Raw genomic sequence first — 13,573 nt, 5'->3', positions numbered from 1 at the left:
CACCTCTAACCTACCCCAACTTGTCTGGGACTAAAGTCTTTGTTGTTGTTGTTGTAATCCCCCTAGCTCTATTTCCGAGTCTTGTGAAAGATGAAATTATTTTATCAAATCATTAGAGCTCATCATGATAGCTTTCCCTAAAAAAAACTCTCTGACCGCAGGCTGGAGCCCTGCCCGAGAACCGGCCAAGCCAAGGATACATGCCAGATGCTACTGAACACTGCTACTACTGCTCCGCACTGAGAGCATGGTCAATGTGCTCATATTCCGGTGCCAAGCTAAGCTAGCACCATTGTAGGAGGGCGGCTAAACCTGAACGATCGTAGGAAAGAATTTTAAATTTGATCTACCCATGTCCAAACGAGAAGCTGTAGGGATCGGAGTGAGCATATTGCTTGAAAACAAGCCGAGGACCAAAGCTTCAAGCTGCCCACCATAAAATACACGCCAACGAATGACGCCACAGGTTTGGGGATGGCAAGCCAAAAGTCGGTAGAGCTTGAATGCCCAAAGGGCTTATTGCTTGTGATATAAATGGTAATATAAATGATGATGGAATAAATATTATACACAAGCAATGCTTACGAGCTGGAAATACATGTATGGTAATTATTCTTTCTGCTGACGAATACTAAAGCTCCATACAGGGTGCAAACGAGGTCATATCAACATGCTCCTGCAAAAAAGATGTTCTAGCCACGCTTAGAGAATCTAAGGCGGTCGGTCAAAAGCGTCGCTTGTTTTTGCTGCTCACCTTTAGCCGATGACATGGCTGCCATAATCTTGATTGAATTGCTCATATCTATGTGCATGGAGATGAGCAGACGGCCGTGTATTCCTCAAGGCAAGTTCAATATCTTCTGCCGCTATTGGGCCAACTTCAGGCAACTCTGTAACATTTTAAACCCCAAAAGGCGGTAAATATCACTTGGCTTTTTCAATGGAGTGGTAAATCAATGTCATTTCATCAACTTGCTGAAAGATGTTTTTTATTATGTTAAGGGTGGCCATTTGTTCTCGTGCACACACAGTAGAGTTATAGAAAAGGTAGACAATCACTTGTGAAGGATAGAGCACATACCATCCTCTGGCATTTCTTCTTGTCTGCCTTCTAGAACTGCCATTAACCGTCTAAGTGGTTGCATTGCTGCCTCCTTACAAACAAGGCGTATATCAGAGCCGGAATATCCTTCGGTGCTCTCCACAAGAACATCATATGGAATCTCCATTGTGTCTGGAGTCGATGGAAGGAACTCTTCAAACATAGCATGCCTGGCTTCTGCCTCTGGTAAGGGCACAAGAATCTGATTGGATAAGTTAAGCGAAAAATATTTTTCTTCACGTACAGAAATCAAGTGGTCCTGCAGATAAATACTGGCATTCCAATAAGATCGAACACTCATTACCAGATATACAGGTTGAATTACCTAGTGTTCTATTTTGAAAAGGTACTACTACCTCTCAGTGAGAAGCATGGGGATTTTATGGTATGTGTAAAACATAAACTGCCTAAAAAGTTCATTTAAAAGATAAATTCATTGTTGCCAACTGGAACTGGTGGCATCCATAACAGCAGAAACTGGGCTCTCAGAGCTTATATGCACACTTGCACTCAGAATTACTATTTTCAGGAAAGGATACACGTTTTTCCAATCGGCGTAACATTGCTGCATCTAGTTCCCAAGGTAAATTTGTGGCCGCCAGAACAAAAACAAGCTCATCTGTCTTAGTCAACCCATCCATCTGCAGTGAAATGTTATGAAACAACCAAAAATGCTGAGTCAAAACAACCCACCATTGAAATTCATCACGAAATTAAGCAAATGAAAGATTATTCAACATGTCAACATTACGAAATTCCCATGTTCTGACTGCCTTTCATCAGTCTCATGTATGCAAGCTACAAGAGTCTAAAGGCTTATTCTCCACTTAATTTCCTTCCATAAAGCAATGTTCACTCTTTTTGCGATTGAGAAACTAATATTTAGTGAGCATGACACATTTCATAACAATTCATGCTTTTCAAGTCTCCAGGAAGAATACCTGTATTAATAGTTCAGTCTTCAATCGCCGACTGGCTTCATGTTCACTACGAGCTTCACCACGTTGGCTAATGATGGCATCAATCTCATCAAGGAAAATGGTAGATGGTGCATGATGCCTTGCAAGCTCAAATAAGACTTTTACTAGTTTCTCCGAGTCACCTGTAGCATACTAACTATTAGAATAAGCAAAACTATCGTGCACAGTAATTATGTTACATTGGAGGTTATAGGTTCAATCTAGAGGCAGATAAAACTTCCAACAGGTTGGTAGACAGAAGTGTTCAACTGCAAATATCCTTTCTTCCATGTTGACAGATTAAGGTGATAGTTCCACAAAGAGTGAAGTTCAAAACAGCATTCCATGTTGATGTCCGAAAGCAAGAATTCCACAAAGATCGGTTTGGTGCAAGCAGGGAGCCAGCAGAAAAAAAAATTACTAAGCAAGACCTGCAAATAATGCATGGCGCAAAGAGGGCAAAAATGGGTAACAGAAGATGAATTGCAAGGATGCAGACAAACATCTGTGGTGCAAACAGGGAACCGGTGTTAAAAAATGTCCATGGAAGAGCTACAAGTACTGCATGATGCAACAGAAGGGCATCGATGTGTAGCAAAAGGTGTCCAAGGGTGCAATGGCTCAATCTTTACTTAATGGTTTTTTAGTTATATAATGCAAATTTCAGTTGTAAGAATGTTATTTCAAAACATAGACAGTATGGGTCTTCTTTTTCATTTATTAAATCACAAACAAAACAATGTTCAAATGTATCACAAATCACGTGTGGTTCAGAAAATATGGTAATTAAGAGCACTGTAATAATCAAAATTATTCCCGCATCCTACATTGCACCGACACATCACAAAGCTAATAAGAAAGAGCGCTGCCAAAAACTGGGCAGGCCCACAAGAAGTCCAGGGAGTTTGCGCCTTCGGGGTTGGCAGCACCAGTTTTTGCAAGCAGAGAAAATTTTGGAACCAAACAAATGATAGCTACTTTTTGTTCGTACTTGGTAACCGCAATTTGGTATGATTCAGATGGGCAACAAACCAAAGCACCTTAATATCATGGTGCTGTAAAGAACATGTGTTAAACTTTCATGGATCTTGCAAGATAAATGCAATGAGTTGTGCCAATCTGCAAATAGTTAGTTTTGAGAGGACAGGTTTGGAGTTCCCCAAATACAACAGCATGCATCTAATAAAAATGCATACCACATATATTAAATGGTCACACTTAAATGGTACTCCCTCCGTTCCAAAATATAGCGCGCACGCGCTTTCCGAGGTTCAACTTTGACCATAAATCTAACCAACGAGACCGACTGCGGCGGGAGCGAAAATTATACCAGTGAATTCGTATTCAAAAGAAGTTTTCAATTATATAATTTTTGCTCCCGCCGCCGTCGGTCTCGTTGGCTAAATTTATTGAAACGCGAAAACCGAGGACGCACTATATTTTGGAACGGAGGGAGTATGGCAGTACAGCATGACCCCAGTGAAAAAATGATAACAGCAATAACAGAAAAGCAATGCAACTGTACATTACAAGAGGGGGACAACATACCACGCCATTTGCTGACAATTGATGAGGCTGAAATGTTGAAAAAAGTTGTTTTGCACTCGGTAGCCACAGCTTTTGCCAGCATTGTCTGAAATTAAACATACGAGGGCTGTTATAACACAACTGCTGTACTAGATGACGGTTGGCAATTTTAGTTTATGCATAGCAAGGCGGTTAATATATGGAATTTCGGTAATAATACAGCTGAAATGAAAAGATACAACAGAGACTGTTCCAAATATCGGTCAGTTAACTGATGAATGCCGATATGGTCAGCTAACTTCTATTCGGGCCCCTCCCGATACGTGAACGTGCTATTAGAGCCATTAACTGGTAGGTCCAGTCAATTTGTCTGACAAGCCGATTTATCAGCTGTCGGGCCGAATTATAGGCTGGACCAATTAACTGCTAGTCATTTTTTAGCCCAAAACTGGCCTGTTTCCTCCCTACTTATCTATGTGCAGGTTTATGGCCTTCCAGGTCGGCTGCAACATCATCAGAACATCAGGCAACAATTTTCCTTATATATAGCCTAGGATTGCATATTTAGACACTGACGACGCGTTTGTTTCGACGATTTGGCCGCGGTTTCCGATCCCCACGCTTTCCGAAACGGCAGATTACGTTTGGTTCGCGTACTACATATTGGCTGGCCACGGTTTCCGATACGGGCCTTCACAGAATCGCAAACAGACGAGCAGGAGGTGATTAGGAAACCGGACAGAAGCGCACGAACCAAACAAAGCCAGTATTCCATAAAAGCGAATCGGAAGCAGCGCTTCTTCATACCGAAACCCATTACGTTACCTGCGTCGGAACCAAACGCGTCGTGAGTAAATTGCATGTTTGCTATATAGCCTAGGATATATAGATATGGCCCTAGTTAACCTCCCAATAAATGGGTTACTGATCAATTCAGTTAAATGGTCGATTCGCCAATTAATCCCTACTCAGCATCCAAACGATATGGTACCAGTTACTGATATCCTGAACATTACAGACAGAAGCTGGTGTAGAAACAATTGTGAATAATTACAGGCATCTTTCTTTATCTTAATCACTCATTGACACAATAGCAATGTTGAGACGGTAGCAGAGCAGATCAACCACAACTACTATGGGTATTTAGTTTAGATGCAAAATAGTTCAACTCTGTAATATCTTTGCTGAGCAAATAATTGAATAAATACCAATGTGGCATATAAAATGACAATTGAAGGTATTTTTATGCAAAACAATTGTTTTTTAATCATATTTTTTAAGATATTTAAAGAAATTATTCCACAACTTAACCCCATGAGGAAGTGCTAACAATATTGTTAACATGGGGGCATAGCTTCACAAGAAAAACAGGAAAATTTGTAAAAGAAAATAAGCTAAGGTTTTCATAAGTGCAAACCTTTCCTGTTCCTGGTGGACCAAATAGCAATATACCTTTCCAGGGTGATAACAGACCTGTGAAGTACCTAAAATCTGACTCTGATTAGGAAACAAAGGAGAAAATATTCAACAGAACCACTAGCAAAACATTGCCTAATTGATACAAATTCAGCATCTATCATAATTCAAAACCGCTAAGTTTCGTAACCATTAAGGTACAAAGAAAAGGCAGTGTCCTTCAGTCTGACAAATGAATTATTTTCCCAAGCAACCAGGTACTCAGATGACAATCAGTTCAACAAAGATGAACAAAGGATCTAAAATAGCACATGTGTTATTATTTTTCAGTTATCTCAGATTGGCTATAAAGACATTGGCCTTCAAGCACGTTGGAAGTTTCTAGTAGGTATTTGGAAGGCTTAAAGTAAACAGTATTTGAAATGGCATCATGAACATGTCAACATTAAGTTGAACTTAATTGACCATTTAAATCCATATAATGGACATGCCAACATGTCAAGTTTGAATCATAAATTTGATTCAACAAACTTTCTGAGACATGCATGTCATAGGTATATACTCTATACAACTGTGTAGCACATGTTAAGCGACAAAGTAGGAAAAAGAAGTGTCCAGCTTGTGTATATCATTTCAGGGAGCAAACAAACCCACTTGGGATACTTTATAGGCATGACAACTGCCTCCTTAAGAAGTCGCTTCGCAGTTTCCAAACCTTTAATGCTTTCCCATTTGACATCTGGACTCCCACGAATGATATCCCTGTAGGAATTAGCACATTTCCCCAAGAAGTTATGGTATAAAGGTCTGAAATACATGATAGTGCCAAGATGGTACAAACATAAGATATAGCTAAATGTTTGGTTAGACTGTCACCTCAACAATGTCTCGGCTAAGTTGCATGTTTCTGCAGATTCAAAAGAAGGAAGCATGGATTTCTGCCTGCAAAAGTCGCACATCCGGTTATCACAGTTCACAAGATATATGTTTGCATGACAAGTGAAAGAGAGGCATGCCCTCTGACGGTTTTATTCATGGACCAAACAGTACAGCAATACTTTAAACTTAACAGCTGAGTCTGGAAATGAACAGGTAGAAACTTCTATTCGCAGGTCGCTAACTTCCACTGAGCTTCAGCCATTTCAATACAATCTTTATCCACTAACAGCATAACTATAAACAAAAAAATTGTATCCACCATTTCATGAGTTGTTGTTTAGTAGCAAGCAATAATTACTTACGGCACAAGCTACACAAATAATAATCTAACACCAGTAGGCATGCCTGGATTTGAGCAAGACAGACACAGCTGGGCAGTTGGATGAAGAAGCCATTCCTGTATTTGGTCAACTCAATTGTCAATTGAGTGCGTGATTTGACTCCTATATGAGCTAAGATCGAATCAAAAGTGAAGCGGATGGCAAAGCTTCCTACAGCATCGATTAAATTGTACCATACCGAGAGATTACTAATGTTAGAACATCCCAGAATTAGCTTATCTCTGCACTTTACTAATTAGCTAAATTTAGATTAAACAAACGTTGGCAAGTAAACTAGTTGAAGTATAAGCAACGAGTCTTACGGTGGCCCGACATCCATTGCCCCATTGCGCAACTCAACATTTCTATCCTGCAACCGAGAATCAGTAGAGAAACTGTGTAAGTCTCCAAAGTAGAGAAACAGTACAAGTCACCAAAGTAGTAGTAAGATGGAAGCATTCTGCAAGAGGGCCGAATTTAATAATTACCAGCCGCTGGAACTGCTCGAAGACGGACAGGTCAGCGCCGCCGTTGGCGTGGCCGTGGGCGGCGTCGGCGGAGCCCGATCCGGGCGGCGCGTCGTCGTCGTCGTCGCCGTCGCCCTTGGGCTGGCGGCAGATGCCGAGGCCCGCGTCGTAGTAGCGCTCGAAGTCCTGGGCCGACGCCACGCCATAGCGAATTGGGAACGACGAGATCTCAGCACGGGAGAGCATGAAAGGGGTGGGAGGAATAGCATAGGCCAGCGAGTCACCTGGAAGGACCAGCGGGTGACGGAGGGCTCGTCGCCGGCAGCCATGGCGTCCGGCGGGCCGGCTCGCCGAGGCGGCGGGGCTCCGATGTGCGCGGCCGGTCCCCCACGCACGGACGACGCGGCAGCTCCCGATGTATAGCTGAGGCGAGGCGTTAGCGTTGGAGTTGGCGTTGTGCTGTGAGTGAATGAGTGAATGAATAAACAAACAGGAAGCACGGAACACTGGAGCGGGCAGGTGAGCGAACCTGCGCTCCTGGTTTTTCACCCCAACCGTCGGGCAGACGCTCCGGGGAGGAGAGGAGACTTATGATGGGTTTTACCGGCGTCCTGCGGCTTGGACTGGCCGGTGGGGTTTTGCCCCGTGAGTGCCATGCCAGTGAGAGTGAGGTCTCCGTCGTATACAGTACACGCTTTGTAGACTGTAGTACTAGCATTAGCATATACCGTGTTTTTCTTTCCTTTCTGCTGTCATTTATTTACGGTATTGTTATCTGTCGAACGTTCGCTTGGAAGAGGGTGGCAAGCCAACGTTTTTCTATGGCAAGTTTACGTGGTGGAAGATGGCAAATCCTTTCTTTATCGCAGCAAATCTTTTTCTTTTTTTCAGAAGTTGCCATGAGAAACTGGCACCCTCCCATAACGTAAATTACCAGCCAAAACGTTCACAATCACCCCTTTCGCAAGATAAGAGGGTCCTTTTTTTAACCTGCACGGTACACTGCATGCTAGTCCTGTGCGCCGATGTGTTTCGCCCTGCGTGAGACGGCGTAGCGCTGCTGTCTAGCCATAAATATAGGCCGTATTCCGTGGAAACTGACACCAAATGAAGCCGTCTGTGACAGGGCACATCCGCCTTCTCGTGGGTGGAAATATTTCTTCTGTCGACGGACAAGTAGGTTTTGTTGCAACTTGTCGACTGTCCCCGTAGCACGAGCTGTGGCTTTCTGTTTCTGGTGTGCGCTGACGGGCAACGCGCTGCCACACTCGAGCAGCAAGGCTCAGTTGCTGTATTGGCTCCTGTAGTGGCAGTGTAGCAAGATTGGTCCAGCTAAACCAGCGGAAATTTGGCTGCGTTTGAGCCGTCAAGGCAAACAATTCAAAGAGGAAGGAGGTTAGACAGGCAGACTAACTGACCGGCCACGTTTGAGTAACAAAGAAAAAGGGGGGGGGGGGGGGGGGGGGGGGGGGCAGGGACTCGGAAAATATTCGGGCGTATCAGATGCAACCTTGAGTATTCAAACTCCCAAACTACAAGAGCAAGAACAAATTAACAAGCCAGCTTCAATTTCAACAATGTCGACACTTGTTGACTTCTCCTACACAAGGGTAATGTGGTGGAGGAGCATAGAAAGTTCTATCAGATACAGATCAGTCAGAAGGTGCCCCAGGGTGAAGGGAACCAACCAACGCGGGTGTACAACCAACCAAATAGCTCGAGCACTAGTCATTCAGATACTCCCTTCCAGCGCAAACATCTCCAGTTTGTTCTTACCAACAAAATGGCACTTGATTGCTGGCTAAAGTATGATGGGTTATTACATCAAGAGCGGCGTGGGGGTTGTCACGCACCACTGGCATACAGACGAGTCCACTCCTTCGCTGCAAACGCCAGAACAGAACTTAGTTAAGATATCATGGCCCAAGGGCAAAGGGGACAACATTTTCACACTTGTTACCTGTTTCAACAGCTTCTGCCTCGTTGGATTTCCAGTGCTTAGCAATGTTTTCAGACAGAGGGTCATCTGGATTTGGTGCACTTAGGAGTGCCTGGATACTGAAACCGGAAAAATGTCACGGGGCGGCACTGTGCAGCATTAAATAAAAAAATAACAGCAATTCTCAAGAATCAGATACTGTGTGGAACAATACTTTAGCGCCGGAAACTAAGACAGGGTGATTTATTTAATGCTACAAACAGGTTATTTTGGAGAAACAAAGCAAAGGAAACAGCTCAGAAAAAAGGTTATGAAATGCTAAGTTACAGAGACCCAGAATGAGAGAGAGAGAGAGAGAGGACCTCAAAAGAACTGTTCGAATCTGAAGAGCCGGACTCCATTTATCCTTGAGAATGTCAAGGCATATCCTACCAAGCTACAAAGGTAAATCTGTTACGGAATAACCATTTCTGGAGAAAGTAACATAACACTGCAGAAATATGCCTGCTTACCTTGTCAATGTTGGGATGGTATATTTTGGTCAGAAACCTAACCTGCGCTACCAACAAGCAAAGTATAAATGTTCACCAAGATTATAAGCATTAGAAATGCTATATATCAGCGCAGTTTTATAGAGACCAAAGGAAAGGTGAGACTGTACTCCAGTAACAATTGCTTAACAACTTAAGCGCTACTTATTCATCCTTCTATAAAAAATTACATAGTAAAGTCAAGGAAATAGAAAATCAGAATAGGCAACTGATAGAACCGATAGAAAAATGGCAACAACTAGAAGTACGTTTAGAACCACAACAACCACTAGACTAATATATAGAAATAACCTTTGACATAAACCTTCAAAAAGGATCTTAGGGCAAGTGATAATTTTTCTGAGCTTTCTGCTAACCCAATTAGGTGTCCTGACGGGTTAATCATTAGGCATTTAGGCCGCACATGTTTTACACTCCATCATTTCTATATTTTTTATGAAATGTCCAATCAAAGCAGCTAAAATTGTCTAGACAGGGAAATGACATTGATACAATAATATACTACCACAACAGGACATATGAAAGCACAGTGAATGTCAACAGTAACACAACAAATGTGCACAAACAATTAGGCATGAGGCTTCAAACAACTTGCACGCAAATCAAGCTATCAAACACTTTTTTGATTATCCGAAGCTAGAAACGCCACCGAAGTAATCTAAATGCAGTTGACCAGCCCTTGAACATATGTACTTAACTTTGCAAAAGAAAGTCGAAGCCATATTAGCCAAAGAAGAAATCAGCCATATTGGCCAAAGAGGAAATCACACTGTACAATTCTGAATACAACGTAATTATGTAAAAAAAAGTGTACAGGGACAGTAGCTGTGTAGAAAACATTAACCAAATCTCATCTACAGATGATTATTACCTTTGGGGCAGCCATCGGATATTCCTCGGGTAAAAAGAGTTCCAGCTTAAAAACTCCCCCTGCCCAATAGATAAGCAAAGGGAAACAATGTAAGAAAGCCGGTCGGTCATAAAATAGAATGCTAACACTTCAACATAAAACATTCTTTTCATGACAGATATATCGTGCAGAAGATAAGCTATTAAAGTAATCCATATAAACAAACACAACCAAGATTGGTAATTAGAATATTCGACTATAGTTCACTTCCATAATTGGAAACAAGTTCATTAGGCTAAATTAGTCATTCTCTAATTAAAAGATGAGGAACGTTTTTTCCTATGGCATACAGGTGGCTCAAATAACACCGGAGGGCTTAAGCAAGCAAATATGTTAACACTATGCATAATATATGGCATCCATATCAATACAATATTAACCACGGAAATAAGTGGGACATTACAAATAAGCTTGGAGCAAGTAGCAAAATTCTATCCATTACTGATTACATACTAAAGAGAGAACGTAAAACTCATCAAACATGATAACTGCCCTGAAGAGGAATAAATTAAAACTGAGACGGCCACATCACCAGACTGATCAAAAAGCACAACCTCCACCATCCATAATTCCAACACAACCATTTTGGAACCATTTCTAACAAAAGGTTTTGAACAGAGTCATCTCGATTCGCTAATTGCTACTCCCTCCGTTCACAAATATAAGATGTTTTGGATATTTCAATGTCGAGTACATACGGACTGAACTGAGTAAACAAACACACCAAAACATGTCTATATACATCCGATTCAGAAAAAAAGTTAGAACATCTTATATTTGTGAACGGACGTACTAGTACCTTCCAAACCCCACAGTTATCACATCATATCACAAACAACATCACTATCGAAGAAATACCTTCGTAGGGCGACTGCGCCGGACCAAGGATCATGACGTTGAAGTACCGCATGTTCTCCTCCGAGGGCGAAGCGCTGATCCCCGGCGCTGCACAAACAACCCATTCAAAGAGCGGAAATCAAACCCAGAAATGCAACGCGTCGCCAGAATCCACCCGAAACCGCAGATTGAAAAGCACCCGCACCTGGCTCGCTGAGGAGTCTCTGCGTCTCCTGCGGTAGATCCAACCACGCGGAAATCCCAAAAAGTTAGACACGGGAAAAAGGAAAAAAGACGAGTCGGATCGAAGGAGTGGAGAGATCTGTGCTCGGATGATCAGATCGGAAGTTCACCTTGATGATTCGTCGAGGAAGGTTGCTGTTGGCCATCGGATCGAGCCGGGGCGGGAGCTTCCTCCTCTCCGATGAGTGCGGCGCCGGTGTGTCGTGCGGAGGAGGCGTCAGTGGGGATGGGGGAACACGGGGGAGGCGGTGCGGGTGGATGCTCGCTATTATACGCACGGACGCGGCTTTGCTAATGTGGAGCTTACACGTCCGTTGCTTCTTTTTTTTTAGGAGAACACGTCCGTTGCTTTATTCCATTCCACAGTGCTCAAGTTTTATCCCGGTGAGTCAGACCTGGCCTAGGGGCCGGCCCGGCCAACCCACCGTAAAATACGGCCTGACACGGCACGGCACGTTGAGGCCTCGTCTCGTGTTTCTCGAAAAAAAAAGTGCCTCGTCTTGTGGCCCAGGCACGACACATGAGCTAAATGGACCGCCTCGGTACGACACATGTGCTGGTTGGCCCATGTGTTATTCAGCCCTTTATATATTTTGCCAATTTTTAACGTTTTGGGACGTTAAAACAGAAAAGGAAAAGGAAAAAAGGTCGTGCCATGCCAGCATGTGGGCCTCGCCTCGCGGGTCAAGGCACCGTCTGCTTAGCCGCATGTCGGGCCAGGCACGACAGGGGTCAAGAACGCGTGCTCCCGTCCCGACCCGAAGCACAAGCTCGTTGCCCGGTGCCAGGCGTCGGTCAGGCAGCTCCAGCCTTGGCCAGTGCTAGACGTTGGTCTTTTAGACTATATATATGTGAACTACCGCTGCATTTGAACATTCGAACTATTTTGAACTATATATGCGGCTATTTGAATATGTGGACCTAAAAAAAATGAGTCAAATATATGCAGGTATCGTTGGATGGCCGGCTTCCACATCCGTATTTGCGGATTGATTCCTCTTTCAGTGGACGGATGCGGGAGCAAATTTACGGTCAGCATTAGAGATGCCCTTACGGTCAAAACCCGTAATTGTCAGAAAAGAGTGACAAAAACAAAAGGTGTGGAACGGTTGATGATTCTTTGCCAACTTGAACGAAGACATGACCTTTGTGTTTTTTTCAGGGAAAACGAAGAGCCTTAATCATACGTACCCCCCTCCCGCTCGTGAATTTACCTGACGTGGAGATGAGTCAGTTGATCGAGTCGAACGGGACCATTTCTTCTCCTTCAGCAAGGAGTCAGGCCAAAATGGCAATACCAGAAAATGAGATGGTAGCGTCGCTGAGCTATCCAATGAAATTTAGAAGATCCAGTCAGTAGCTCTGTTCTTCTCATAGTTAACAAACTATAAATCTAATCAACGCAAATATTCTACTGCTACGTTGCACTGTGTACACGTACTGGGGGTTTATTTATCGCGGGCCGGCAGCATATTTATAAGTGAGTGTAATATTGACTGATCGATTTAGTCAAACAACCGATTCCTTTTATACTTGCTTAAGAAAACGATTTGTTCTCTAAAAAATGGATCAAGCCCCGTTGCTACCTTCGCTATCTCTTCTTTGTGAGACGTAGTACGTGCTTGAATTTAGTTGGTGTGCTAGTATATGTGAGACTAAGGACAAGCTCTCACTTTCATTAAAATGGTTTGATGATGTCGGCCAGGGTAAACTTTTCTACTCCTTGGAGAGTAGTACTACCAGTACTAGCAAGCAACATAGCCTTCGTGAGTTGACCTTTTTGAAGGGAAAGCCATCATAGCTATCTTATTAAAACTCAAATGACACTTACATCATCGTCTGAAAATTTAAAGAGAAAATCCGGCGGAGTCTCCACCCAAAAAGTAGGAGTATTGACAGCGCCCCACTAAGCTAGCTCATGCACAACCATATTGGACCCTCTAATACAATGTCCTACCACAATCTTTCCGAATTCTCTCAACATCTCTCGACAATCTTGCAAAATAGGAACCGCCACTATCGAGTGTCCATCATTATTATGTAGCGCCTCCACCACTATCAGGTTGTCCATACGAACTAAAAGATTGTTGCATCCAATGCTTTGTGCTAGTTTTAGTCCCTCCAGCAGTGCTGCGGCTTGGGAGGCTTGATCACATAGCATAAATTCAATCAAAGTTGAATGAGCAAGATCCCCTAGTGTGGCATCCGCCACTACCTTTGCTAGTCCAAGAGCTTCCCAAATTTGCATTGCTCGGGGGCATTTAAGAAGGGAATGCATTATGTCTTCTGCTCCCGAAGAACATACTGGACACTGAGAGTTACTGCCACTATGGCGGTTTGCGAGGACACAAAGACACGGAATA

General features: G+C 43.2%; 2 protein-coding genes across 2 annotated transcripts; both read right to left on the bottom strand.

The window, feature by feature from the left end:
* Nucleotides 1-493: 493 nt before the first annotated feature.
* Nucleotides 494-7,338, bottom strand: LOC109734004 (uncharacterized). Its single transcript, XM_020293216.4, has 13 exons — nucleotides 7,260-7,338; nucleotides 7,015-7,189; nucleotides 6,752-6,916; nucleotides 6,587-6,633; nucleotides 5,881-5,946; nucleotides 5,659-5,766; nucleotides 5,006-5,072; nucleotides 3,610-3,694; nucleotides 2,044-2,204; nucleotides 1,642-1,743; nucleotides 1,082-1,304; nucleotides 755-890; nucleotides 494-676 (listed from the first exon to the last, which is right to left on the bottom strand). Exons 2-12 carry the CDS (start codon nucleotides 7,057-7,059, stop codon nucleotides 757-759), a joined length of 1,203 nt encoding a protein of 400 aa, XP_020148805.1. The 5' UTR covers nucleotides 7,060-7,189; nucleotides 7,260-7,338; the 3' UTR covers nucleotides 494-676; nucleotides 755-756.
* Nucleotides 7,339-8,263: 925 nt separating this feature from the next.
* On the bottom strand, nucleotides 8,264-11,527 carry LOC109734003 (ubiquitin-conjugating enzyme E2 36). The gene is made up of 8 exons (XM_020293215.4): nucleotides 11,321-11,527; nucleotides 11,173-11,200; nucleotides 10,989-11,075; nucleotides 10,092-10,150; nucleotides 9,182-9,223; nucleotides 9,032-9,105; nucleotides 8,691-8,788; nucleotides 8,264-8,613 (listed from the first exon to the last, which is right to left on the bottom strand). Exons 1-8 carry the CDS (start codon nucleotides 11,354-11,356, stop codon nucleotides 8,576-8,578), a joined length of 462 nt encoding a protein of 153 aa, XP_020148804.1. The 5' UTR covers nucleotides 11,357-11,527; the 3' UTR covers nucleotides 8,264-8,575.
* Between the last annotated feature and the right edge of the window lie 2,046 nt (nucleotides 11,528-13,573).

This window comes from Aegilops tauschii, chromosome 3, assembly GCF_002575655.3.
Source record: "Aegilops tauschii subsp. strangulata cultivar AL8/78 chromosome 3, Aet v6.0, whole genome shotgun sequence".
NCBI classification, from domain to species: Eukaryota; Viridiplantae; Streptophyta; class Magnoliopsida; order Poales; family Poaceae; genus Aegilops; species Aegilops tauschii.
Note: the sequence above shows the minus strand (reverse complement) of the source record. Positions and strands in the feature narration are given on the sequence as shown.